This window comes from Bipolaris sorokiniana (genome assembly GCF_000338995.1).
Source record: "Bipolaris sorokiniana ND90Pr unplaced genomic scaffold COCSAscaffold_10, whole genome shotgun sequence".
NCBI lineage: Eukaryota > Fungi > Ascomycota > Dothideomycetes > Pleosporales > Pleosporaceae > Bipolaris > Bipolaris sorokiniana.
The window spans coordinates 994,654-1,020,540 of NW_006911904.1; the positions used below are offsets into that span (position 1 = coordinate 994,654).

General features: G+C 46.5%; 10 protein-coding genes across 10 annotated transcripts; 3 read left to right on the forward strand and 7 right to left on the reverse strand.

Moving 5' to 3' along the window:
• Window positions 1–9: 9 nt before the first annotated feature.
• On the reverse strand, window positions 10–664 carry COCSADRAFT_162170 (uncharacterized protein; the record flags this gene model as incomplete). Its single annotated transcript, XM_007703740.1, has 3 exons — window positions 10–350; window positions 408–467; window positions 523–664. 3 exons carry the CDS (start codon window positions 662–664, stop codon window positions 10–12), a joined length of 543 nt encoding a protein of 180 aa, XP_007701930.1.
• Window positions 665–1,777: 1,113 nt separating this feature from the next.
• Window positions 1,778–3,712, forward strand: COCSADRAFT_121436 (uncharacterized protein). The gene is made up of 5 exons (XM_007703741.1): window positions 1,778–1,895; window positions 1,952–2,403; window positions 2,467–2,748; window positions 2,803–2,878; window positions 2,932–3,712. Exons 1-5 carry the CDS (start codon window positions 1,844–1,846, stop codon window positions 3,642–3,644), a joined length of 1,575 nt encoding a protein of 524 aa, XP_007701931.1. The 5' UTR covers window positions 1,778–1,843; the 3' UTR covers window positions 3,645–3,712.
• Window positions 3,704–5,368, reverse strand: COCSADRAFT_146541 (uncharacterized protein; the record flags this gene model as incomplete). The annotated part of the gene is made up of 3 exons (XM_007703742.1): window positions 3,704–4,713; window positions 4,771–5,100; window positions 5,155–5,368. 3 exons carry the CDS (start codon window positions 5,366–5,368, stop codon window positions 3,704–3,706), a joined length of 1,554 nt encoding a protein of 517 aa, XP_007701932.1.
• A 1,776-nt stretch (window positions 5,369–7,144) lies between these two features.
• Window positions 7,145–8,857, reverse strand: COCSADRAFT_94398 (uncharacterized protein; the record flags this gene model as incomplete). The annotated part of the gene is made up of 4 exons (XM_007703743.1): window positions 7,145–7,413; window positions 7,469–8,147; window positions 8,196–8,705; window positions 8,759–8,857. The coding sequence occupies 4 exons, from the start codon at window positions 8,855–8,857 to the stop codon at window positions 7,145–7,147; spliced, it is 1,557 nt and encodes a 518-aa protein (XP_007701933.1).
• Window positions 8,858–9,201: 344 nt separating this feature from the next.
• Window positions 9,202–11,564, reverse strand: COCSADRAFT_342920 (uncharacterized protein). Its single transcript, XM_007703744.1, has 3 exons — window positions 11,259–11,564; window positions 10,918–11,209; window positions 9,202–10,867 (listed from the first exon to the last, which is right to left on the reverse strand). The coding sequence occupies exons 1-3, from the start codon at window positions 11,545–11,547 to the stop codon at window positions 9,340–9,342; spliced, it is 2,109 nt and encodes a 702-aa protein (XP_007701934.1). The 5' UTR covers window positions 11,548–11,564; the 3' UTR covers window positions 9,202–9,339.
• Window positions 11,565–12,667: 1,103 nt separating this feature from the next.
• COCSADRAFT_342924 (uncharacterized protein) lies at window positions 12,668–14,544 on the forward strand. Its single transcript, XM_007703745.1, has 7 exons — window positions 12,668–12,760; window positions 12,827–12,919; window positions 12,968–13,037; window positions 13,091–13,486; window positions 13,541–13,718; window positions 13,770–13,883; window positions 13,934–14,544. Exons 1-7 carry the CDS (start codon window positions 12,695–12,697, stop codon window positions 14,535–14,537), a joined length of 1,521 nt encoding a protein of 506 aa, XP_007701935.1. The 5' UTR covers window positions 12,668–12,694; the 3' UTR covers window positions 14,538–14,544.
• Window positions 14,545–14,993: 449 nt separating this feature from the next.
• COCSADRAFT_173045 (glycosyltransferase family 2 protein) lies at window positions 14,994–16,604 on the reverse strand (the record flags this gene model as incomplete). Its single annotated transcript, XM_007703746.1, has 1 exon — window positions 14,994–16,604. The coding sequence occupies one exon, from the start codon at window positions 16,602–16,604 to the stop codon at window positions 14,994–14,996; it is 1,611 nt and encodes a 536-aa protein (XP_007701936.1).
• Window positions 16,605–17,731: 1,127 nt separating this feature from the next.
• On the forward strand, window positions 17,732–18,267 carry COCSADRAFT_28081 (uncharacterized protein; the record flags this gene model as incomplete). The annotated part of the gene is made up of 2 exons (XM_007703364.1): window positions 17,732–17,833; window positions 17,896–18,267. The coding sequence occupies 2 exons, from the start codon at window positions 17,732–17,734 to the stop codon at window positions 18,265–18,267; spliced, it is 474 nt and encodes a 157-aa protein (XP_007701554.1).
• Window positions 18,268–18,618: 351 nt separating this feature from the next.
• On the reverse strand, window positions 18,619–19,369 carry COCSADRAFT_28082 (uncharacterized protein; the record flags this gene model as incomplete). The annotated part of the gene is made up of 3 exons (XM_007703365.1): window positions 18,619–18,828; window positions 18,850–19,053; window positions 19,106–19,369. 3 exons carry the CDS (start codon window positions 19,367–19,369, stop codon window positions 18,619–18,621), a joined length of 678 nt encoding a protein of 225 aa, XP_007701555.1.
• A 3,462-nt stretch (window positions 19,370–22,831) lies between these two features.
• COCSADRAFT_173046 (uncharacterized protein) lies at window positions 22,832–24,577 on the reverse strand (the record flags this gene model as incomplete). The annotated part of the gene is made up of 5 exons (XM_007703747.1): window positions 22,832–22,988; window positions 23,040–23,206; window positions 23,273–24,324; window positions 24,380–24,440; window positions 24,491–24,577. The coding sequence occupies 5 exons, from the start codon at window positions 24,575–24,577 to the stop codon at window positions 22,832–22,834; spliced, it is 1,524 nt and encodes a 507-aa protein (XP_007701937.1).
• Window positions 24,578–25,887: the final 1,310 nt, after the last annotated feature.

The following is a 25,887-nucleotide window of genomic DNA, read 5'->3' on the forward strand; positions in this document are numbered from 1 at the left end:
GGGCCCTTCCTAATCCGATAAATCAGAAGGAGCAACAGCAGTCAAAGTAATCGGAATTTGACCCAAGCTCGTATCGTTCCAGTATAAAGCGTATAGATTCTGTCCAACGTCAAGCCCAGTCCACAAAGACTCTAGCTCCCCTTCAGATGTAACAAGTGTCGCCAATGACCCAAAGAGCCGAAAACCAGTGGTGATCCTGTTCCCAGAGGTTAAGTTGCCATTGATGAAGCCTACACGGCGGTCGGAGGTTTGAGCTGTTGGAACAGAAAATGTTGTGTTCAACCATGATGACTCCCCTGATGTAGTTGCGTTTGGTGAAGCGAACCATTCATTTTTGGAATCAGATGTAACTAGAGATATGTCAACATCGTGTGGATTGCCAATGAGTCTCTGCACTGTATACTTACATCGCACAATTGCAGGACTGGTAACGTTAAGCTCATCTACATCTGCAAGATATGCATACCCTTAAATTGGTTAGACCGTTTCTTGCAATCTTTATAGTTTGTGCAGGTTGCTTACCGTCCATGAAGACCAAAGGATTTCCACCAAATTGATGACTGTATCCAAACAGCGTGAAGTTCTGGGATCCCTGCCGGTTCTTCCCACCCAGTACAACGCATGGTAGCGCAAACAGAAGTGCGAGGGACTTGAAGGCCAACATAGTGAACAATGTTGCTCCTGAATTCGTCGTTCAGTGAGACGAACTGTTTTCGAGTTGTCGGGCGATGTGTGTCTTCTTTAAGGTTCTTGTGTGTTGAATGAGATTTGATTCTATAACTTGCAAAACTAACGTCATGCTTCTGTCCTAAGCAAGCATAAGTCGTCGTCATCAACCGGGCGCAGTCATTCTCATTTAGACATGGCCCACTATCTAGACGAACGGTGCACCGAGTCAGGGTGGTCGTACGGAAGATACATCGATTGTCGTGCAAGGCAAAAAGTCTTATACTTAGAGACACCAAGGCCTAAGAGGCTGGAACCGCTCCGAGGAGGTCTATACTGCGTTTATTTATCAGTATGATATCCCTTCCATAAATAATAATTCCTTATTCAATTACCCTGTATTTTCTCCTTGATTAGTGGACCTACTAACTTGGATCTTGCTAGCTGAAACGAAGCCCGACTAGCGGTCCACACGCATGATCAGGCCTATACCCACAGTCGAAAAATACCGGTTGCTCCCGCTACAGCTGTATAGATCTTCGTGGTATACTTATTAGGGGCCATTATAGATGCCCGATTCCGCGAGGTTAGGGTGTGGCCCAACATTCTTTTCTGAGAAACAACTATTTGATGTACTAGACGCGAAACGGGAATAAACAATACAAGTAATATTATCAGGCGCGAAGACTGAGACTATCGAAAGCTTCGACAAGTGCTTAGCACAGGTATCTCGATCTGACTCGACATCGCAGCCTTTGTTTATGCGTCACGTTGCTGGCAAAAACTCAACCAGGTGTAGTAGATTTGGCGATGACGAATATTATCTTCTACCTGGTAATAGCTTCGGATTAGAGCAACGAAATTCAACATGCAATCCGAGCTAGATGATGAGTTTGTCTTGGTCATAGCTTGGACGTCAAGCTTAAAGATTATCTCCATTACCACTTCTTGTGTCCATACTTTTTCATGAGTGCATCAATCCTTCAAGTTGTACAGATTTTGGATTGAGCTCCTTGTCGCGTCCATCTGCAAAATGCGCTTTCTAAGTGCCTTCGGTGCCGGCTGGATAATCGCCCACGTTTCAGCCATTAGTGTCCGTAATGACCTACAAGCGCATCGCCATCTTTCGCATAGCCACTCCTTAACTCAACGAGCAGCTTGCTCTGGCAATTCTGCTATGTCTCGTTCAACATGGTGCGACTATTCGATAGATACGGACTATGCAACGAGTAGGTCTCTCATCGACAGCAAGGAATGATATAAGTCTAATTGCAACGCTTTCTAGTTGTCCCTCATACTGGAGTAACCCGAGAATACTGGCTCGATTTGACAGAAGTAACGGTTGCACCCGATGGAGTTTCTCGGACAGCAATGGCTGTGAACGGAACCATCCCTGGTCCAACATTATTTGCCGACTGGGGCGATACGGTAGTTGTACACGTCAACAACAGACTCGAAACCTCACAGAATGGAACTAGTATCCACTGGCACGGCCTCCGGCAAAACGGTACAAATGATCAGGATGGAGTCTCATCTATCACACAATGCCCCACCGCCCCGGGAAGCTCGATGACATACACATGGCGAGCGACGCAGTACGGGAGCACTTGGTATCACTCACATTTTGCACTTCAAGCTTGGCAAGGTATTTTTGGCGGACTCATTATCAATGGACCAGCGACGGCAAATTATGACGAGGACCTAGGGATGTTATTTCTGAACGACTGGGATCACCAGGTGAGCATGTTCGACTTCTCAGTATCACTTAGGCCACTGGGGCATATACTGACGATAGTGTAGACAGTAGATGAACTTTACATGTCTGCTCAGAGTAGTGGGCCGCCGACTCTCGACAATGCTTTAATCAATGGTACAAATACGTACGAAGATGGCGGCCATCGTTATAACATATCGTTTACTCCAGGTTCATCATACAGAATACGTCTGGTAAACGGTGCTATTGATACCCATTTTAAGTTTATGATAGATAATCACACAATGACTGTGATTGCATCTGACTTGGTACCCATTCAGCCGTACAACACGACAGTCTTGGATATTGGTATAGGACAACGTTACGATGTGGGTCATAACTCAGTCTACTAAAGTGTGCAGCAAGAAACTGAGTATTTACAGATTATTGTCACAGCCGACCAAGCATCTGCTGCAGAAAACTTTTGGATGCGTGGTATTCCTCAGTCTGCCTGCTCTGGTGAGTATATCTTGGGAACTCAACTGTTCTAGTGACCCGCTAAACGGCTTTAGACGTCAAAAATGCGAATGATATCCGCGGTATCGTTTATTACGGTTCTTCGCCCTCTACACCCTCTTCATCAGCCTACAACTACACGGACGAATGTGGCGATGAAACAGACAACCTTGTTCCTTACGTTGCGAAAAAAGTTTCAGAACCAAACAGTACAAAAGCTGAGATTGCAACTGTTGGCTCTAATACCGAAGGTCTCTTCCGTTGGTACCTGAACTCTACGTCCATGGTAGCGAATTGGGCAGATCCAACGTTACTGCAGATACTGGACGGCAAGAATTCTTTTACAGAATCAAATGCTGTAATTGAGCTGCCTAATGCTGGAGAATGGGTATATGTCATAATCGAGACTTCCCTACCTGTTCCGCACCCTATACACCTTCACGGACACGATTTCTTTGTCTTAGCACAAGGCTCTGGTGCTTATACCTCCGAAATAACTCTGCAGCTTGATAATCCTCCAAGGAGAGATACAGCAATGCTTCCTGCCTCAGGGTACCTTGTGCTGGCATTCGAGATCGATAATCCTGGGGCTTGGCTGATGCATTGTCACATAGGTTGGCATACCTCGGAGGGATTTGCTTTGCAGTTTGTGGAACAATATGACAAAATTGGGAATATAACTCATGCAGATCAAGTTCAGCGAGATTGTAGTAACTGGGGAAGCTTCCAAATAAGCGCAAGGATCATCCAAGACGATTCTGGCGTTTAGATCGTTATGATCACGACCATATTTCATAGAAAAGAACTATTTTAGTAATGATGAACATTCTAAAAGACTTTCACTCGTAATCCCTTGGAGTCCTCAGGCATGACAGGGACAACAGTATCACTTGTAATCACCAAGTCAGCTGCGCTCGTTTCAAACAACTGCAACGTCCCAACGTCATCCTTCCCCTTGACCTGCTCGGTACCGTACACCCTGAAGAGCGCTGCCAATGTAAGATAGAGCTCTGCATAAGCAAGATTGATGCCCAGACACGCTCTTCCGCCCTTTCCAAACGACACCAGATAACGTTCGAGGTGGGCATTATCAATCCAGCGCTCGGGCTTGAACGCGTGCGAGTCCGGGAAAACACGTTCATCATGATGAACCAGGTTGCTAGTCATACTGAGAGGCGTTCCAGGCGGAATTCGCCATTCGCGCTGGTTGTCGTTGTCCTGGTAGATGAGTGTCTCATCAGGGCAGATGCGATGCAAGCGGTGTGAGATAGCGTGGCTTAGACGCACGCCTTCTTGGACCACACCAGTAAGGAAGGGAAGAGCCTCGAGTGCGATGAGATTGAGTGGCTGTGAGGGATCGGGGATTGCAGCCTCCAACTCAGTTTTGAGTTGACGCAGGATGTCAGGGGTGGCGAGCACAAAGTACGTCGACACGCCCAGCGCCCAGGCAGTAGTGATGGTTCCAGCAGCAACAACCACTTCACCCTCTTGCCAGAGACGATCTGTAGACTTGTCATAGTCCGAAAGCTTACTATTGAGAATTTCGTGAAAAATGGTACGGCGCGTCTTGTCGTAGGTGTGCATCTGATGTGCGTGCTGTATCTCAGCGACTTGACGCTTTACGCTAGTCTGAAGCTGCGAGTACGCGCCCATTGCGGGGCTCAATTTTAGCAGCAGTGAGTCAGGCAGCTTCTTCAGCAAGTCCATCAACCATGTGAAATGCTTCAGCACATGCCCGGCTTTGCCGCCCTGCAGCATTGCATCCCTGAACGACGGGTCAAAGTCTGGAGCTTCTAGACGGTGATCGCTTCTCCCAAAGGCATAGTCTTCAACGATGTCTGCAAAGCAAGATTAAAATCAATGTACGATCTATAGATTCAAGGAGGGTGTCCTACCATTGGTCAGTGCCGCGTAAGCATCATCCAGCTTTAGTGGTGAACCAGATTTGGCAAACTCCCGAAGACGCTCTAGCAGAATTCCCATGTTTCGGTCTATTAGCGGCTGCAGTGCTCGTACGCTCTGCTTGGAGAAATACGGCGAAAGAGACGCCCTGCGTACACGGTGCTCATCGTGCTTGAGTGTACCGATCAAGCTCTCATCGACACCAAAAGATCTGGTGATCCAATCCCACTTGTCGCGCTTGCGTCCACTGCCAGCATAAATTGTGTCATAGAAATCTGGGTCTGCGATGTGTATTTCGTCTGGGTTGATTCGGACGACAGGCCCTCCATGGCAGTTAGTGCAATTCGGCAGCAGTTGAACCAGAGTATTACGCATACCATATATTTTGTGAAGCCGGCCGATCTTGAAGGTATATTCAGGTTCAGCGATGACATCGTACCAGAACTCGTACCAATAGGTCCATGCCGCAAGCTTAGGTCCCGGGAAGTGCGCAATAGGGCTTAGAAAAAGGCGATACACTGTGACATAGCAGAAATAAAGGATAGAACCTACAAGCAGAGACACCAAGGTCACTGGCAGGTCTATTGTCATAAGCGCAGAGCCCAATATTGCCATTTCCAAAAGTTTTTGTGGTATTGGATGATGACAGCAAGCGAGATGGAAGTGAACAAGTCCGCAATGGAAATATAGGCGCTTGGATAAAATGTCAGCACCATGGGGGTTGGTGGCGCGGATTCCGCCGTAGTGCTTGCGCCCGAGAAGGATTTACCAACTAAACGCATTGCATGCAGTAGTATACTGTAAGGCCAGTTGCAGGGATCCGGGAACGAGTGGGCCGCTAATGCGGCGATTACATGCGCCACCCCGGTAGGTGAAGTACGTTGAGGTAAGCTCGCTAGGCTAACGCTGATAGGAAATTCTGTGTCCAGTACATATGTATGCAGTCCACCCTAGTAGCATTTACTTGCATCAAACACCAACCTAGCCTTGTCACTCTCACGGCAATTCGTCTTCGAATTTATCCCAACCCCGATGGCTATGGAGCGAGCAGATTTTGTGGGCCTTGTGTGGCTCTCAACACCCCTTCTACTATTGTTAGGCTCTAGCATGAAGCGAGGTCTCCGCTGGCTGCTTTTATTTCTCTTTTTGGTTCTTTGTCTCGTACTTGTTCTGTCATTTCCATACGGGTCTGACACAGCCAAGAACTATACGTTTGGCACAGGTTAGATCACACTATATTCTTAGTCAGTCATAGCTGCTGACAATGTCGTTATACAGTCTTTTACGTTGGCTTGACGAACTTCAATTTACTTATTTTAGAAGATCCTTACGTGGAGCATATACGAACTAGAAGGAACAGCAATGGGGAAAGAACTTTCTCTAATTTTAGCATGCTTTCTTCCCTCGAACGGGTTCGGTGGTGTTTTAGCAATGCCTATTCAACCCGGGGAATTGGTTGGAATTGGGGCACTGCACGCCTTCCATTAGGCCCCCCACCAGGCTTATCTAAGACGTCCTTTTCCAAATTAACGATGAAGAGAATTTTGGAGCAATACGTCATTCACGATATTGCAGCAGCTCTTCTTCTCTGGTTAACCGAAGGGGGACGGAAGAGTATACTCGACATGGATTTTGTTCTGCGAAGTTTGGCGACCGGTTGCTGGTGGGCATCAACAATTGCGCCAATGGACATTGTCTACCATGTTGTGTGTTTGGTCGGTGTCACATCTGGCCTTTTCTGGAATGTTATCGAAGAGGCTCACCCTCTCAAAGGGCCATGGGCTGTATGCTACACTTTGAACAATTTCTGGAATCGCACATGGCACCAAAACTTCCGCAGAGCGCTCCAAGTCCCAAGCCGCTTTGTCGCCAGGCACATCGTATGTACTCCGAAAGGGACATTGATGAGTCGTCAGGTCCAGTCCTACATGGCATTTACTATCTCTGGGCTTTATCATTGGGTAGCTGCAAAGATGGTCCTTCCATCTCAGAATTTTGCGAAAACTCTGATCTTCTTTGCATCCATGCCGACTATCATGTTACTGGAGGACGTGACTATCTCCTTTGCTCAAAAACAGCTCGGATGTCGGAGCAAACAATGGCGTCTCTTGGGATACGTATGGACTTTTTTCATTCTAACCTCACTAGGCGCAGGATTTGTGGATGACTGCGTCAAAAATGGTCTTGTGACCTCTTTTCCGGCGCTTCCATTCTCTCCTACGTATGCTATCTTGAATTTCAAAGTCCGTAGCGAACGCTAGTATGTTCCAGGCTATATGAAATAATCCTTTGAGAAAGACATCTTTGCACTCTTTTTCATCCTTTCTATCATCCCACGGAGGACGCATCTTGGACATTAATAGTAAATCAATTAATCTTGTGCCCCCCAGGTACTAGCTCAGTGAACACATTTCCTGGGTCATAAATCGCTCGTACCTTCTTCAAAAACTCAATATTATCCTTCCCGTAGCTTTCGATGGGATCTTGGTCTAATGCAGCGTAGTTCATGTACTTGAAAGGGTGATACAGCCCTCTTTCCTTAGCAGCTGAAACAGAATGCTCTAGCATTGCTTTGATACCGTCGATGACCATTTTGTCATCAGATTCGTAAGACCATTCCCATCCGAAAGAACAGACTGTTGAGTGATGATTGTCAGCGCCACCGGAGGAAGAATGCATGGCGATACTTACCAACCAAAGGTGCATCAGAATCACGGAGGCCCATGATATTACCTCCTCGTGTCTCTTGGGCTCTCAGAAGGTTTTGCGTTAGTGGTTGGATTCCCAGCATTGGCGCAAATTGCTGGTCCTTATGCAAACCGTTATCCAACGCCTTTTGCACTTGCTCTTCGAAAATCTCGACCATAAGCGTTAACAATGCTGCATCGACAGTGAAAGTTGCTGTTGTAAAACGGCTTCGCATGCCAGCAGGCTCTGATTGGTTTAGTTCATCCGCGAGGTCCGACACCGAAGTCAGTCTGGCTGTGCTAACAATCTTCGCCGTACCATACACCTCCACATCATCCTTGAACTGGGTAAAGATAGAAGGCTCGGTCCTTCCTAGAGCATCATACTGCCCTACAGCCCAGGCAAAGTTTCCTTGCTTGTAACCCAAGCCAGCAAACAGTGATACGTGTGGATCGGACGGAGCGTTGTGTGCAAACTTGACAAAACCATGAGTGAGAGCGGATGTTACCGATGGCTGGAATGGCCACACGTGCAATCCTCCCCACATAGGACCCTGCTGGAATACATCAATGTCAAAGTGAGTGACAACGCCAAAGCTGTTTCCGCCACCGCGCAAAGCGCGGTAGAGGTCTGGGTTTGACGTGTTGGAAGCAATTGCAAGAGTACCATTTGCAAGAACCACCTAGAAGGACATTAGTTTGCGCTCCATTTGCAGTATTCATGATGTTACCTCGTAATTACGGACATTGTCACAAGCCCAGCCATGTAGACCGGAGAAGTGGCTGAGTCCTCCACCCAACAGCAGTCCGCCAACACCAACTCCAGTGAGTCGGCCGCCCACAACGGTTCTGTTTGATTTCTCAAGTTCTTTATAAACGTCACCCCATTTAGCTCCTGCACCGACTCTGACCAGGCCTTCACTCTCGTGCAGTTCGACATTGCTCAACCCTGCCATATTGACAGTGATGCCGCCATCAATGTTGCTTGCACCATGAATATCTGAGTGCCCGCCACCACGAACAGCAAATGGGCAACTCGTGCTGCGGGAGACAGATATGACGGTGGCAACGTCTTGCGGAGAGTAGACATGAATAAGACAAGCTGGTTGGGTAGATTGCTGCTGCTGTGCCCAGAAGAGTGATGCCACAGAGGATCCATTCCCAACTGTGGTATAATGCCTATAATCGGACACATGACTGGCACCTAGCTCAACAGAAAGTGTTTCGGAAAGAAGGATGCACTACATGCGTTAGAAACTGGCTCTATCATGCTGAGCACTTATCGTAAACACACTGCGTCGTGGCAAGACCCATAATCTGCTGTTATGGCTTTGCTGCTGCCAATGGAAGCATAGATGGCATACAGCCAAGATAGGGTTGCTAGTCGCCGCATTTCCGTATAACCAATAGTGAAGAATAAGGTATTTGAGTCACCAAGTCTGCACCAGTGCTGGGAATAAGATATCCTGGATACTGAAATATGTAAGGCCACCCAACTGCTGATTAGAATAAAGGGATGTAGAACCATGTAGGGGCTAAAAGAGGTCCCTAGACTAAAGCGGGACTGTTGTTGCGAGATGACATGAATTGCGAACGACTCCCTGCATGGGTTTACAAGGTACCCACTTCCACAGGCTAGGTGCTGAAAGATGCACGCACTATGCTTATACATGCATACGATAGTAGGGATTAATCACCGAGGCATGTGGTACCCGTCATCAAGAAGATGTTTCATTGGTCTAGGTTTCCAATCAAGATAAAAAAGAGACAAAAAGGTAGGATTTCGTTCCCAAATCGTATGACCCATTATTAGTGCGATTAGGCAAAGCGACCCGCATGGGGTGTGGCTAGCGGGATAGCAAGACCCCCGGGGGATTATTTGCTAGGGCTTACCTCACCAATCCTCGCAATTCCTTTGACGCTGAGCTTTACGAGGCACAACCGCAGCATTGGGTTCGTCTCACCCGTTTGTTGCTCAAGCCGGTTAATCTCGAATTCCAAGTCGCGTTCCATATCCATCAGGCAAGCGATCGTTTTGTCGAACGCTCCACTCTTTTTCAGGCAAGCAGTCAGATGCTGTTTGCTCTCTCTCGACAAGGGACATGCGTTGACGGTCGCAACCGTAGGGCGTTGCCGGAATATACCAAGAAAATGGCCACGGTATTCCGGATGATTTTCCAAGCAGTAGACAACTGGGTACGAAAATTTCCCTTCGTCAAGATCCTCGCAAAGCCCTTTCTGTGCTGTGTAATCTTGGAAGTTCATGTAGTCATCACGAATCTGAAAAAATCGGCCGAACAATAGTGTTAGTCTGTGAAAATCAGGCTGCGGTGTCACCTCGCTCTCTGCCTGCATGATCCGGAGCAACATGCGAAACATGCCACCGGTCTTGTGGTCGATCATATTGACGTACTCGGCTTCACTTGGACACGCGAGGTTGTGTTTCCAGTATAGGTCCCAGCTCTGGCCTAGATACAGGCCCTCGAGTTCTTCAAGGACTGCAACCAAGGCATTTGGGCTTAGATTTTGCGCGACTTCCTGCACAGCGCGTACGAACATAAAGTTCGCGGCATTGATTGATTGAGACTGCCCAAATAGGATATGTGTCGATGGGTAGCCTCTTCGTAGTGGTGAATTATCTTCCAGGTCGTCAAGGATAAGTGAAGCATTATGCAAAGTGTTGATGACAGACATGATCGAGTCTAGCCGTTCAGACGGCACGTGGAGCCATGTGTTGAGAGCTTCTATGAGCGTGCTCCGGACGCCTTTTGAAGGCATGTTGGAGACGTACTTCGAGGGTGCCTCCAGTGCAAGTCCCGACGGTTTGTAAAATGGGTAGCTTGACACCTCTGAGAGTGAAGGCTCATCATCGCTGGGCTGAGAACCAAAGAAGCTCGAGTCTTTTCTCTTCTTGAAGGGTGCTTCCTGCATACTGATCGTTGCGCCATGTGATGTTTTTCTTTTAGCCCCGTTATGACTCTGTGAAATCATATCCTTCCACGCATTCTGTCTGGGGCAAGCCGAGCACCAGTAGTGATTTCCTGAGACAGCTAGCCCAGCGCAGTCGATCCAACGTTTCAACTTCAATGATATGTCAGGATGATTCTTGTAAAGATCATCACGACGCTGACAGAAATCGCGCTCAGCGGCGATGATCATGCGTTTGACCTCCTCTTTTGCATGGTCGATTGAGAGTCCCTTCGTCCGGATGAACAGGTCAACAGCACTGACAATCCTCTTTGATTGACCGGATTGGAGTTCTCTATACTCGCGTTCCCAGCTGAAATAATCATTTGCTAGGAGAAGTCCTTCAGTTGCTGCGTCAATAATTGGCTGTACGAGCGCTTCTTCTGCTTCCGATATGGACATTCCGAGGCTGAACTGCAGCATCGGCCAGAAGACTCTGTTAAAGATAAGTCAAAATTTTTCCAACAACGCGACTGAGTCTCTTACAGCATTCCACCATTGTCGCTTCGATATTTCAAATATTCTTCCATAGTCTGCGCTTCCTTATCGCTGTTCCTCTCGCTAATAGCGAGCCAGACATCGCGGAACGCCGCGAGCATCTTCAGGCCCAATTCTCGGTCAAGGCTAATACACTCAAGCATACACTGGGAGACAAGCTTCTTAGTTTTCATCGCCCTTGAATCTGGCGCAACGCTGCTGATGTCACTAGGATCTAAAGCAGCGCAGAGTTCACCATGTTCGGCTTGCGCGTCTTCAATGCTTAAGCCTTCACCACCGTCTGGACTCATGTTAGAATTGCCGAGATAACCTGAAGCAGATTCAAATACCATCATGAATCAAGCCCAAGTCAGAGAGATACGCCAAGACCCCCAACCTCTCAGGGATCGCTTCAGGATAGATCAAGGACGACCAGTTTCCCACTGGTGAGAATGAGAAATGAGTAGACTGTTCTCGGCCATCTCTCATCTCTCTGGCCCAGTCTTGTACAAAACGACGACTTGCTGCATCAGCTAAGTCATCTCGAGGATGAATACGGATAGGGAGTGTCGTGAAGCATCCAGTCTGTCGAGACTCCTCGGAGCAAATCAGTTTGGACTGATATGAAAGCTGCTCCATTTTGCGACAGTTCTTCAAAAAATATGGCTAAAAGAGTAGATGTGGAGATACTGGTTGGCTGTACGAAGCATCGAAAGAAAGCATTTGTACTCAGTCTGTTTGGGATAAAAACATGTGATCATGGATCCAATTCGCTCTAATTCGTCCACTTTTTCTCCGTCTAGCGCTGCACTCAGCCTGGGCACAGCACCCATCACATCGGGAAAAGTTTTTTTTTGAAATATTAATTGTTGGAACTATGGGTGCTGCTTATTCGTGCACTCTTCGTACCAACCAACAAGCGTTTCTATTCGCAGTGCATGCATCTGTATCTACTGATTCAGCTCCGTAGTCTGCTGCATCGTGGGCGCATGTTGGGCCGCTGTAGCACGAAATCTTACTAGTCTTGTTCTAAACAGCGCTTACTGTGCAGTATATATGAGTGGATTATGTTTTTCCGCCAACAATTTACTGCGCCGTCCAAAAGTCTTTTGGAGGATTCTTCTCAGTAGAGCTACTGGTAGTATTCCCCGCTTATTTCCTACATGACGACTATCTAACGCGTGCTGTTTAGTGTAGTGTACGGATTCTGAACATGATACCAAACAGGTTGAGGCAGTCAGTATATGCCTTTAGTTTCTCATCCGAGTTCTTTCATCACTGGAGCAATACATCGCTGCATGGGCGGTATCATTGTTGTGGATACACAGAGATAGGGCGCTAGCTGCGTTGGTGTACAATGGCGCGCATGCAGAGTCGCGGAGCCAGGGTCCGATTTCCCACCATTTCCCCCCACGCGGTGGCGCCCATGAATCCTACGCTACTGCCAAGCTGCCGTTTTTCTGGAAGGAGCGAGCTGCTTTAGCGTCGTCATCCGGATAATAGAAAACGGTCATGATCAGCCCTCCCGCACTAGGATCATGCATGCTTCTGCGCCACCAACTCGCGTCTTGAATGATAACGTGCATTTTAACTTTGTGAGGCTTCATGATCCGAACCTAGAAGACAGCGAACCGAGCAAACCTTGGCTAGGATTCGCCTTGGCATGTATGCAGTACTCTTGGCCAGCTATGCAGGATGCAATCCAATCAATCATTTATCCCATGAAACGACAAACAATTCCTCAACACCAAGGTCGAGCCTCAGTCCAAGGATTACGATAGTCACAATGGCAGTAATTTCTTTCTTACAGGAGTTGAGCATAGGCCAGCAGATTGGCACAGCAGCAGCGATTGTAGGTTCTTACACTCTCATTATTCAGAACGTTCGTGACGTACTACTAACAGTATGGCTTTTGTAGTTCATCTTCGTTTTGACATCAATTGTAGTCTATGGATGCTACCTCCACCCACTTTCCCACGTTCCAGGCCCCTTCCTGGCCAAGTTCTCTCCGGTGGGTCCCTCATGATCACATGGTTTGCAAAAATTCTGAGTAAGAAAGATATGGGGTATGAGAGCTTTGTATCGTATGAAATTCAATTCAGAACTCCAGGCTCTCCACGAGAAATATGGCAAGATCCCTCGAGGTGGTTGTTATTCAGGTAGCTAGGCTAATCTCAAGCAGGGCCTGTTGTACGAGTGGCACCAAATGAAGTGTCTTTTGCGACGCTCGAAGCAGAAACAGCGATATATGCAAACCAAGAAGATGGCCGTTTTTCCAAAGCTGGAACGTTCTTGACTCTTTTCTCAGACCTCGTCCTGAACGCCCCTACTCTCATTACGATTCCGGATCCAGCGCTTCATAAGAGACTGCATAGAGTCATTCAGCAGGCCTTCACACCTCAAGCACTCGCAAGCCAGGAACCAATCCAGAAGCTGCACATCGAGAAGGCCATACCCGATTTCGACGAAACTGCTGAGAAGGGTTACAATATAGATCTTGCTGACAAACTGGAGACAATGTTCTGGGAGATAATTGGTGACCTTGCTTTTGGAGAGCCATTGATGGCTGGAAAACGCCGTAAGCTGTACACAAATAACTCAAGGAGTAATCATAAACTGACTTTTTCCCAAGCAACATACGAAACACTGAAGCAGTTAGGTAAAGGATCGATGCCTATGGTGGAAGCCTTAAGCTTCATGCTTGTCATGCCCGGAGTAGCCCCAACACTGGAGATGGCTAGAAGCTTCCTTTCAGCAATGCCAATGTCCTCTCAGCTTTCAAAGCTTGTGCCATCCAAAAAACTACGCGAGTGAGTAGATCGAGTCGAACTCTATATGCCATTATGATGACATCTATTTAGTTGCATTGAAAGGAAAGATGGCAGGGAGGACTTCCTTTCGGCCATAATGGGTAGTGAAAAACAAGGCTTAACGCTAGACGCGGATGCGTTCTTTAGCAATGCAATGGGCTTAACGTATGTCGCATCTTCCCCCTCATGACGTATCCTTTACTGATAGCGCCAAGACTCGCTGGGTATCAAACTACAGCTACGACATTAGCTTCTACATTCTATCACATCCTGCGCTACACAGACGCGTACAAAACTCTTTGCACTGAAATACGCTCTGCTTTCAACAACGAAGCCGATATCACAGGTGAAAGGCTTGCACGTTTACCATTTCTTAATGCCTGCATTCGCGAGACCTTGCGCTTGCTTCCGCCAGCAAACGGGAAAACAGCGCAACGCGCCGCCCCTTCGTGTACTATAGCAGACACATATATACCAGCAGGTACCATTGTCTCGGCTGACTTGTATACGATTCAAAGGTCGGAAAAGTATTTCGTCGACCCGGCCCGCTTCCACCCAGAAAGATGGTTAGAGGGCGCGGAGAAGAACGGGTTCAATGGAGATAACAAGTCTGCTAGTCGTCCTTTTTTGATTGGAAGCCGAGCGTGCATCGGTAGACATATGGCTCAACAGAGCATACGGCTCATCATGGCGACATTGTTATGGAGATATGACTTCGAGCTGCTAGATCGGGACGCATTCATTTGGGAGCGCGATGCTGGCAGTAGTCTCATTTATACTGATTACAAACTCCCGGTGCATGTTAAAAGAGTTCAATAGAAGAAGAAAAATACCTCGACTGTTTCATGTCGAGATATTTGAACTTCTACTGAGGATTACCTGCGATACTTTAGAAGTATTTTCATATCGCTCCTTCATCGAGAATAGTCGGCAAAGCCTCAATCAATGAGTCATAACCAAGGGAAAGCTCGACTAAATATTCAATGTGATATTCTGAATATGTTTGAGTATTGATGACTAAAGAAGTAACGAAGTCGCCTCATTTCCGAATCTTGTTGCATGATTGGCAATGTGAGAATATATAAGAACTTCAATTTTCGACGTGTTTGACAATTGTGAACCGGCCAACCAATACGGTGTGTATGTCTCAGATTTCTCGCTCAGATGTATCGCAGATAGAAATAGCTTTGGGATTGGGTTTGGCTTGGTTATAATAAAGAAAAAGGTTATTGCTACTATCACTACTCTACAGCACGATATGCCCCATTCCTTGCTTTATCTTGTAAGCCATTTTTGACTTCTGATCGTTAGCAATGCAATTATAGATGACCAGCTAATAAAACTCGCGTGAAAAAGAATGGCGAGCCATCCATACTGTAATCGCCAAGGAAGTCGCGCTTTTCGACTAAATATCGAAAGCCGATCTTTTTCTATGAACTGAGAGGCCATCCTGAAATCATCTTTCTGAAGCGGCATTTGGTACTGCTTTGATGAATCTGTCCTGTTCAATCTCCTTATTCCTTTCTCCTCTTCTTCTTCTGTAGCTTTTCCTTGGCCTCTTCGATCATCGCTACAATCAGCGAAAAAAAGTAGAGAACGAAAGCCCGATAGCAGTAGTGTGATGAGACAACCTATCAGAATTGCATCAGGGCGAGAGATAGCCATGTATATCTGAGCGTATAAGGCTAAGGGGAACAAACAGTTGCCCACAGCAGTTGAGGTGAGATTGATGAGCAAGAATAAGCACCCTATACTCGTCCTTGACGTAGAGTCCGAATCTGAAGTACGTTGAGAATGCTTCGCCTCCTCGTATATGTCAACATAAAAGTGGCTTATAGTGTTGACCTTGAAATCCTTGAGAAGCTGGGTACCAAGTTGTGTGAGAATGGTCGGCCAGGTTATCTTAGAGAAGCTTGACAGCAAGTACACGTACGAACTTCGTTCCCAACGCGTGTACATCAGGAATGCTCGAGTAGCATCTTCTGGCGCAATAGTGTGGACAACAGCATTACTCTGGTACACCGTTCTCCAACCAGCATACAGTAAACCGAGCGTTATTTCAATATCCTCTCCATGCTTGATTGGCGTACCCATAAAGGTGGTTTCGCGAAGGCTTGCAAGGAATGGTTTGATTGCGATTGTGCGATATGCTGAAAGCGCACCTGGAAGGATCGTAACAGCGCCACATGCCTGCGATTGTGCTGCTCGAGGAATGTTTCCGCTGGTCTCGAACAGTATATCGAGCAATCGGGGAATGGTCTTTTGGCCCACGTTTAGGACACTCAGATGGCCTGCCACACCTCCGACCCGACTGTCAAGCACTAACGGTGCTATCAATCGAGATATTGAGTTGCGTTCCAATACGCTGTCTGAATCTAGGGAGATGATGACATCACCGGATGCTAGAGAAAAGCCAGAGTGTATCGCGAATCGTTTGCCAAGATTTCGCTCGTGTCGAATAGTTCGATAGGAAACTGCAATTTTGGCGTATGCAGTTGCGGCAGCGGTAATGTGCTTCCACGTGTCGTCTGTAGAGCCATCGTCTACTACAACAACTTCCAATCGATCTTTGGGATAAGAAGACTGTAGGATAGAATGTAACGAATGACGGATGAAGTACGACTCGTTATATACAGGTATGACAACAGTGACGTTTGGAAACGTAGTCTCATCAGTCGGTGCAGGGACAGGCTCGTATGCAACCCACCACAAGATGGTCCAGATGTAGTCAACGACAGTTATAACGAATACAGCGATGCATAATCGTCGAACTAGGTCTGGGAAGATGTCCCATGGATTTCCATAGTTGGTGAATATGTGCATACAGAGCCATGTCAACAATGAGCCAAGTGCGCTCAAGAGACCGTACACATATCGGGAACGCATACTGGAAGGTTGAGAATGTTAGAGAAGAAGGGATAGAATGAGGGTAAAAAAGAGTAGAGTAGTTGTGTTATCATCAGGACGAAGCAGGAGACCCATTGCCTGGCGAAATGTTACATTGGTTTCACGTCATGTGGACAAGAATCGGCCCTATGCACTAGTTACCTGATAATACTTCATCATTCTCCTGCTACATCCGTGCCTAGAATCTTTGCCAATGTATAGATTGACTGATTAGGCCTTGAGTAGATTAAATCGTCCGATATCTTATATGCCGCAAGGTGTTCTCGTATGGTCACTTGTTCTGGAGCAAGGAAGGATAGGACTATGATTAGCTTCTAGGCTATATAGCCTACTTTGCGATAGGAAACAATACGAGTGTCCTCTGTTCAGTTAATCACCGACAAGTTCTAGATCCTGGAGTAAAGGACCGATACACAGCACTACATCTAAATATGTTTCTTTGTGGCAAGGAATCGGCAATATCGATATCGCCGATTTTGGGCTATGGTTCAGTCCTTGATATTTGGGTGTCTGTCGAAAGCAAGAAGAAGTGGTAGAGAATCTATAAACTACCAAACCTAAAATTAAGTCAGCAGGTGATGGAAGATTCCTCAAGTTGCGATATAAATCCCATAAAAAAGAACATAGATACACAGAGCGACCGAAACCTCTCAACATTTCTTAGGCACTTCTTAGATTCACTGGAACATGGAACATAAGCAACTTGATTTCTAATAATAGTTAATGTGCTCATGATCTAATGATTCCCAATTAAATGATTCGTGTCATGGCACCTACTGTGTAACATCGAAGTCTAGATCACGATATAGCCAGACTTTGATGTGTTGGCCGCGTGATCGTAGTCAGGTCTCGCCGGCTTGAGTATGTCCTTCCTCAAGCATCAGGTTCGTAATGGTATAGTGTACCAGGATTACTTCGGTCCGCAATTTGATTGAATGTGAGACTATGGTAACGGAGAGCTGGATTAACGGTATTAGCTGGGACAAGTAGAGCAAAGATTGAAAGTTATAAGAATACATAAATGTGTGAAATCTGGAGACTTCATTCTTCATTCCATCATCTCAAGCCGAAGTTACTTTTATCAAGCACACAAACATCTATCAAAAATGCTTTCCATCCTCGTCCTCACTACTGCCTTTGCTGCTACGGTACTAGGTAACCCCTACAACCAGCCGCCCACGCCTATTGTGACTCCTGCGCCTGAATTGGTAATAAAATTCATTCGAAATTTGAGTTCATGAGATGCTAATCTATTATTCCGTTCATTTAGGTTGCACGTCAATGCGCTGGCATCGCTACCCACGTTGTCGCACAAGGAGAAACACTTTCAAGAATTGCTGCTAATCTCGGGGTTGGCGTTTGCAATATTGCTGCATCGAACCACATCGGAAACATTAACACCATCTACGCATCGCAAACCCTGACCGTAAGAGCTTCTGGATGCGAGCCTGTTAACAACGGACCTGGATGCACGCTTCTAGCCAAGCCTGCAGCCGTCCATATAGCTGTTGCTGGGGATACCTTCTGGAAACTAGCTGTTTCTCAGGGTATACCATTGCCTTCCATTGTTGGTGCAAACCCAGCTATTGCAAGCGATGCAATCCCTATCGGAGCAGCGATAGTTATTCCAATAGCACTCTAGATAGTCAATCTTGACATATTGTGGATTGAGCTACAGGGAAAGAAACCGAGAAAGTTATGGAGCAGGGGAAAGAGGAGCAGAGGTTGGGTCAGAGCGGGTCGGGTAGTGGTGGGTCCACAGCAGGGCCATAAACCAGCTCTTGAGAGCTGGTCTCAGGACTTGGCGTACGACAACGGACTACATAGCTAAATTCATCCTACATTAATGTGAAAACCGCTGGACTAGCGCGTGAATTCAGCTTTTTCATACAGGTGGTTTAATAGTGCACCAGTGTATTTCTACAAATATTGCTATTTTTCTTGTCACTAATAACAATTGGTGAGACAGGAGCGCCTAGCCAGGTGCGGAAGACTACAAGCGGCCAGTGCGCGTATTAGTATTACCGATGGGAGCAGTGCCGTTGGGCGGAGGACCACCACTTAGGGAACTGAATTCCTCATCTTGAACGCCACGCTCAGAAGTATAGTAAATCGTCAGGCTGATATCGTGCGACCATGTAACATCTATACCGAAAGCAATCCAAGCGAATATGCCATAGGATAAATTGTCGCCGAGTAAGACCTATTTCAAAACAGCGATAACCTGAACAGCTTCTTCAGCTAGGATGTCATCATCGGCATTTGTCGTGAGCTCTTGTGTATTCCTGCTATACGGCTCCTGCGGCTCAAAGAGCAAGATAAGGTCCCGGTCGAAGTATACCTGGCGGACGTGGACGATGTTGCTACCTCTTAGAGTACTTTTGGCGTTCAAAGAAGTACCGGAACGAACGAGAACATGTACACGTGTCTGCTTATATGTAAGCGTTTGATGGCAGGAGAAGAAATGGACTCAATCCTACCGTGCGACCAATATAATGGCCTGGAAACACGGCGTTAAAGTTAATAACAACATCATCGTCAGAAAGACTGATAGTTCGGGGAAAGGTGGCTTTCAGGTTAGGTTTATTGGAAGAATCGCCGTTGCCGTTCGTGACGATACCAGAGTATGCATCAAAGTTACAATGCCATGCTTCAAGACAAATCTGAGGAATTGGTTCGCAAGTGTCTACGATGATGATTTGGATATCGGCAGTGAGGGGTACACCTGGCTCGCCGTTGGTCATGTTCCGGTGGATCAACTTTTCGGAGACCTATTAGTGACCCTGAGTCACCTCTGGGGAAAGAATCCAGATGTTGTCGCTGAGCAAAGACTTGACAGGTCTGTATCAGCATTGAAGCCATTGATATTGGACTTATGGTTTGTGGGAAACATGATCTCAAGATCACGGACTTAGAGTCATGGTTTCGATAGGATGAATCGATGTTAACGTTCAGCCTCAAAACGGTGCACTAGAAAATCAATAGTACTAACCAGCGCTCTCTCTGGGTATTTCTTGACCAAGAAGCGACGAAAATTATGCATATCAACATCGTTACCTCTTGCTTCTAGCTGATTCGAACAATGAGCCAGAAAGCGTTTGTGTATGCTCAGACACGCACTGCGTTCTGCTGTTTCCTCTTTCATCTCAGTCTTACTCCGACCGGGATGCGCGGAGAGGCTCCAATTTGGATAATTCTATATTTATTTTATGAAGACAGTTACATAGCTATGGTAAGCAGAGCTATATGTGATATACGCCTATTTACCGCATGACAAGATGAAAAGCAATCACTTGGTTGTTATCCCGCGAGACATATGGTAACTAAATTTTGGTCATCGGTGCTTACGCTCATCTTCTATCCAACCTTTTGGTTATAGCATGCGACTATCCACGCTGATTATACGTATCGCTTATGAATTGCCACATCGTCCCAATATACCAGAGGGGCTCTCCTCACGTATCAAGAAACAGTTCGACTGTCATTGTGGCCGCGTCTACAATATCATGATTGCCGGAAAGTTTGCCTTGTAGTTTTATTTATGCGTTCTACAAATGTGGCGAATGCTCTGGATCTCTCCTGTTTAGTAGTGTGACGGAGGAATGAGACTTCTAGTTGTTTGTTGATTGAGCAACAGCAATTTCCCGCATGTGTTGGTAGATGCCTACTGCTTCCTCCTCGACTATGTGCGTAGAGGTTCCTTGGTTGAGGACGCTCTTATGAGTTAATCCGTCCCTTGGTCAAGCCATCTCATTGGTCATACTTGCAGTCATTGCTTGCTATAACTATAGTTGCGATTATGTGGAGGCGCTAAAGCATGACAAGTGATACATCACGGCCTCGCCTTCCGTGCTTACAATATGCAAGAATAGGGTGAGACTGTCGTTTATGAGAAGTGGGTCGATGCTCATGAACAAATAGTATTTATCTTCATCGTCCCAACATGTGTAAGCTAGAAACTTGACGGAAAAGTCCAGCACCACGGCGCTCCGCATTCGAGACAATACATATTGCTACCTAACATCACCTAGAAGCGGGAAGTTCATATGTTGTAACGAGAATAGGCCCTCATTGATTCTGCATATCCATAATCTTGACTCGGGACTACGGTGCTTGCAGCGGCCACAACTTATACCTCCTAGATCTCTGCAAAATGCTACTTTAAAATCATCACTAAGCTTAGAATTTTATTGCAAGAATTCCGGGATAGAATATCTCGTTTTTCCTGGCTTTTTTCTCTGAGATTGGTGTTTCTCACCTGCGGTAAAGTCATTTCCACATCCAACGCAGATTTTCCAATAAAGTTGGCCACCTGAGCAACACTGGCTGTCCTACTCCGTGAAACTGGAACCTACGCCGAAAGAACCGGATGTGGGCTTTGACGCGGGTCAGATCTAATGGAACAGAGCTACTTTACCGGTACCAGAGTAAAAGGATGCTCGACGCTGAAGCATCACTTTGATAACTGAGCTCCTCTGTCACCCAATCTCTCACCCACCACGGCTTGCTCTAGTGCCGCGCCTCAAACCCTAGCTGCGCTTGCACAATGAACGGCATTTCAAAGCTTAGAGACATTAGTAGCCTGTCATCAAAGATTTGCGGCGTGATGGGACCCCTGGCACATGGACGGGATATTGACAACGATGACGAGACTCACCAGGTTGTCGCATTACGAAATCTACTTTGCTACATGGCAGAATTTATGTGTGTCGGTCCACTAGCAAAGGGACGATATAGGCTGGGGTAGAGAGTAAGAGCTACACTATATAGAGTCGTAATTACTTAGAACAGCGCAGTATTTTTCTGTAATAGGTCATCCGAAGAAGGGCCTAATTATTATTCTAGCGTCTCCATAGTACAAAACTTGAGACATGTAGCACAGTATAAGTTTACGCGTCCGCATCTAGTGACGATGCAGAGATGGACCCGATAGGACCCTGGCATTGCCTAGCAAGACCAAGTTGCGCGGCGCGGACTAGACCGTGCGCAAAGCCTTCAATGGATGGGCGTAAGAATTTTCTGATCGCGAAAAGAATTACGTACTTGAACAACCATGACAATGAAAGTGACGAGTGGTCATCTGATGTCCGCTGTGACGCCTGTATCGTCATCGATGACGCTGCCCTGGCTTGGCTACTCAATACGGCTGGTTGTATTCTCAACAAGATTCTCAGCCCTGAACTTAGTCCATGGGTTGTTGTGGTTGATACAAAAGACCCGACAATCATGCCTTAAAAAGATAGTGGGTCCTACATGCGCTTAACGAGAGCGTATGAATGCGTTCTGTGTGGCCCCTTCAGACGATCTCGGCTGTCAATCTTTGGGTAGGCTGGGTCCCGTTCGGGCATACAACGGTCAGACTCCACTTTACAAACGACATAGGAAGGCGAAGTTCGTTGATCCTGTTGGTAGAGTCCATGGACGATACAAATTTCTCAAAGGCATGCCAGAGAGAGACAGAAGTTGCGAGGGTGATGTTAGAGGAGGTCGAGTTGGTTTTGAGTAATGTGGATGACTCTTGCATCGAGGTGGCTGCCCCTATCACTCTACTGAAGGATGTTTTAATGCCATCGTCCTGACGGTCAATCAGCTATGTACACAACAACCTGGCTACCCGCTCATGTGGCCGCTGGCGGATATCTCTTCCCAATTATCAAACCTGGCATCAGTCGGGAAACAGGTTTTACCATCATCATATCGATGAGATTAGTAAAAAGAAAATAGCCCCTGTTTCTATAGCTGTGTGACAGGACTACTTTTCCTTCTGTCAAGCGACACTGGGTGACCAATACTATTATGCAGTCAAAGCTGGAATGATGGGGTAGCGGAATGGATAATACGATGCGATAGCGACTTGAAAAATGTGCGAAAGGGAAGGCTAGCTTTCCCAAGCTATACGAAGGGATTTCTTATCTGCAATACAGGACAGAATATAAGGTGATTGAACTCTCTAGAGATGCAGCAGCGGCATCTGCCTGTTCAGCCGAACGTAGCTTCAACCCTATTCATGTTGTCTGCGGAGTTGACCCTGATCACGAAATTTCAGAACTAACCTAGATACTCGCTTATTTGTGACATTAGACAGAGCAGTATGATAAGAGAAGAATTTGTTCTATTACTCTCAAAACTAAACTCACGAGAACCATAACACCTAAAGACGCCTCGCCCTAACCCCTTGATTTGAAAGATGAAGGTAGTTTTTATCATCATGTCCGAACAGGTATAAGCTTTACCATTAGTACTGGTTTGTCCCACAGAATGTATGCCTTCTGATCTATCCAGTTTTTACTCTCCGGGCTTAGTTCAAGATCGTAATTCCATAATAACATAGCGGCGATGATACGCATCTCATGATATGCTAGACTGTGACAATCCGTTAATATCAATTACTTCTTGAGTCAATATAATACATACTTCTTTCCAATGCAGTTACGTGGCCCAAAAGAAAAAGGCTGTAACACGTCTTTCCTATCTGTGTCGTATCCAGTACCAGGTAGCCATCGCTCAGGAACGAAGTCATTTGGATCTTTGAAGTTTTTGGAAGAGTAATATGCAGCTCTTTGAGATACAGCAACGCTTGTCTGTATCATATCGCATTGTTAGCCTAGCCGAAGAAATGAATGCGTACACATGTGATTGGCCTTTACCTTCTCTGGCACCCATTCACCACATATGACACCGCCTCCCTGTGGCACTTGTCGAGGTAAGCCGATTGGTACTGGTGGATAGAGTCGAAAGGCTTCCTGGAAGCATGCACTCAAATATTGCAGACGTGGTAATACCTCAAGCGATAGGTCTTCCTTTGGCAGAGCGCGCACTTCTTCGACGACTTTCTTCAACTTGTCTGGATGAGTAAGAAGCAAGTATGTCATTCCGCTTAATAACGTCGCTGTTGTTTCGGTGCCAGCGATCATGAAGACTGAAGCGTTTGCATGCATCTTTGAGAGAGGCAATTGGACTTTCTGGTTCTCTATAACAAGCTTCCAGATATCAGATTTACCGATGTCAGTCCCTTTCTCCAGTCGTTTATCCACGCGATCAGAGGCGTGCCGGAAATGTTCGAGGTCTTTACCGCGTATAGATGGAGGCATGAGTGCCTTCATGAAGAACCCCAATGCAGAGTACTGTTTTGCCAGGCGAAACAGGGCAATAACTTTGATACTCTCAAAGACCGCTTTGACCCATGGCGTATACTTGCCTGTATCCAACATACCTAATGGCTCCCCAAAGGTGAGATCTCCCATGATGTCAAAAGTTGCACAATTGAATAACCTTACAAGGTCAATGTGAGCCTCTGGGTCCGTAGCCACATGTTTGTCAAATATTTTCTTCAACTTATTGACATGAAAAGAGATAAGGGGTTCTTGAAGTTTCAAGGCCTTATCGCTGAATGCGTTGGCGAATACCCTGCGGACCTGACTGTGCGATTCTGATGTTGGTTCCCCTACAATGTTATAGTCGCCGTTAATATCAGGACCGTAGGTCTTCTTGTCTTTTTGGAATTCTAGGCGTCCTCCTGTACGGTGACCAGCAATATCTTTCCATGCTTGCGGAGAAATGTAACTCAATTTTCCAGGAGCGAATCGGACGACCTCGCCATATTTTTCATGGCATTCACCGATCCAATTAGCTTCCTCGCCACAGAATAGGCGGTAAAAGTAATAGAGGTTCGTCGCGGCCGCAATTTTCGGACCAGGGACTAAATTTTCAGTCAGTGTGCGAAACTTGCCACGGTGCAATATACAGTTACTTGCATTTTTTCAAAGGGTGAAGGAAAATATTGTAAGCGACACCTAGAACCACTCGAAGAACAATCTATGATTTTCAGTCACGTTGAGACGCCATCAAATTTGGTTCTGTCTTACTATGACACCTATTGCAGAAAGACACAGAAGAACATGCTCTTGTCGGATTGCGCCGAGATCAAGATCAAGTTTCGATAGGACTGTCATGATGATGACTGAGACAATGGTATGTGAGGAGACTGGAATATTGAGGGTTGGACGGACTCATGTTCTGCCTTGATTTATACTGTTATTTCAGGCACATTCACCTCTGTCCTAGCTAACATAGATGTCTCTGTCCCGGATACACTGACATCCGCTTCCTGGCTCATGTGAGTGGCGCATGCGGCTGTGCATAGGTGACTCCGGCCTTGCACCACTATCATCGCATTTGTTGCGAGTTCATGCAACAAATATGTCAATACTTTCTTTCAACTATAGTAGTACTAGATTGGCTCGGATGCGTCATAATGAACGGCGGTATGGAGTACAAGTGGATCACTTTACGATCTACGTTATAAATCCAGTTTTTAGCGTGATATATACGCTGTTAGTGGCAGAATCGCTCATCCCTTCACTCGGAAGCCGGCGTCGTTGACTTCCGTTCTCCACCGGCAATTGCTCATATACGACACATAACTTGGCAACCAATGGTTGCAGCTCAGTTTCTGTTCAAGAAGGACCGTTCTGGACAAGCTAGTGCTCGGAACGGTTGAAAACCACTTCCGACAAGTTCGTGCTTGGGACAGGCCGGTACATATCACACCAAACTTCAAGATGCATCCTAATGACTTTTCTGGGTAAGCGAGCGCCTCCCTCTAAGCGAGCGCCGTCCTCTACTATTGTTATTCTTAGTGGCGGCAGCGGACATGCTCGTCTTGAGATGTCTTGATGTGATTGCGTCTTGCGCAGCATCTCCGAGTAGCTTTCTGATAGCTTTGTGATACGCTGGTAGAGAGTAGCTATTGTACATAGGTGTGATTGAAGGTATGAGCTGTCAGCACGTCACGAAGATGTGGTGATAGTTATCCTGCATTAGATCCAATGTACAGAGGTGCCTTTCAAAAGTTCTTGCTGACAGGGATCATCTGTATTACTACCGAAATACCACCGAAGCTTGATCGGATCTGTCCCGGTGATACTTTTGTCCATGAGGCGGATTCTATCTGGGCACGAACAACGGCACTGGAGCCATTATTGGATGTGCCGGAGACAGAGATCTTGGTATCCTTCGCAGGTCTTAGACCGGGGAGGCTGGAAGGCGCCCGCATCAAGAAAGAAGCGTGGTCTGATGGTCGTATCTTTGTTCATAATTACGCGGCGGGTGGAATGGGCTACCAGGCCGGCCTTGGTATGGCGATGGAAGCAGTAGAACTAGCGCTTCCGTTCCTGGGGGACTCGATAGGTAGTTTGAATAAGTTTGAGAAAACGAAGTTGTAGAGTTGGTCTCGTTTTTATGTACATTGTAAGTAACGTGG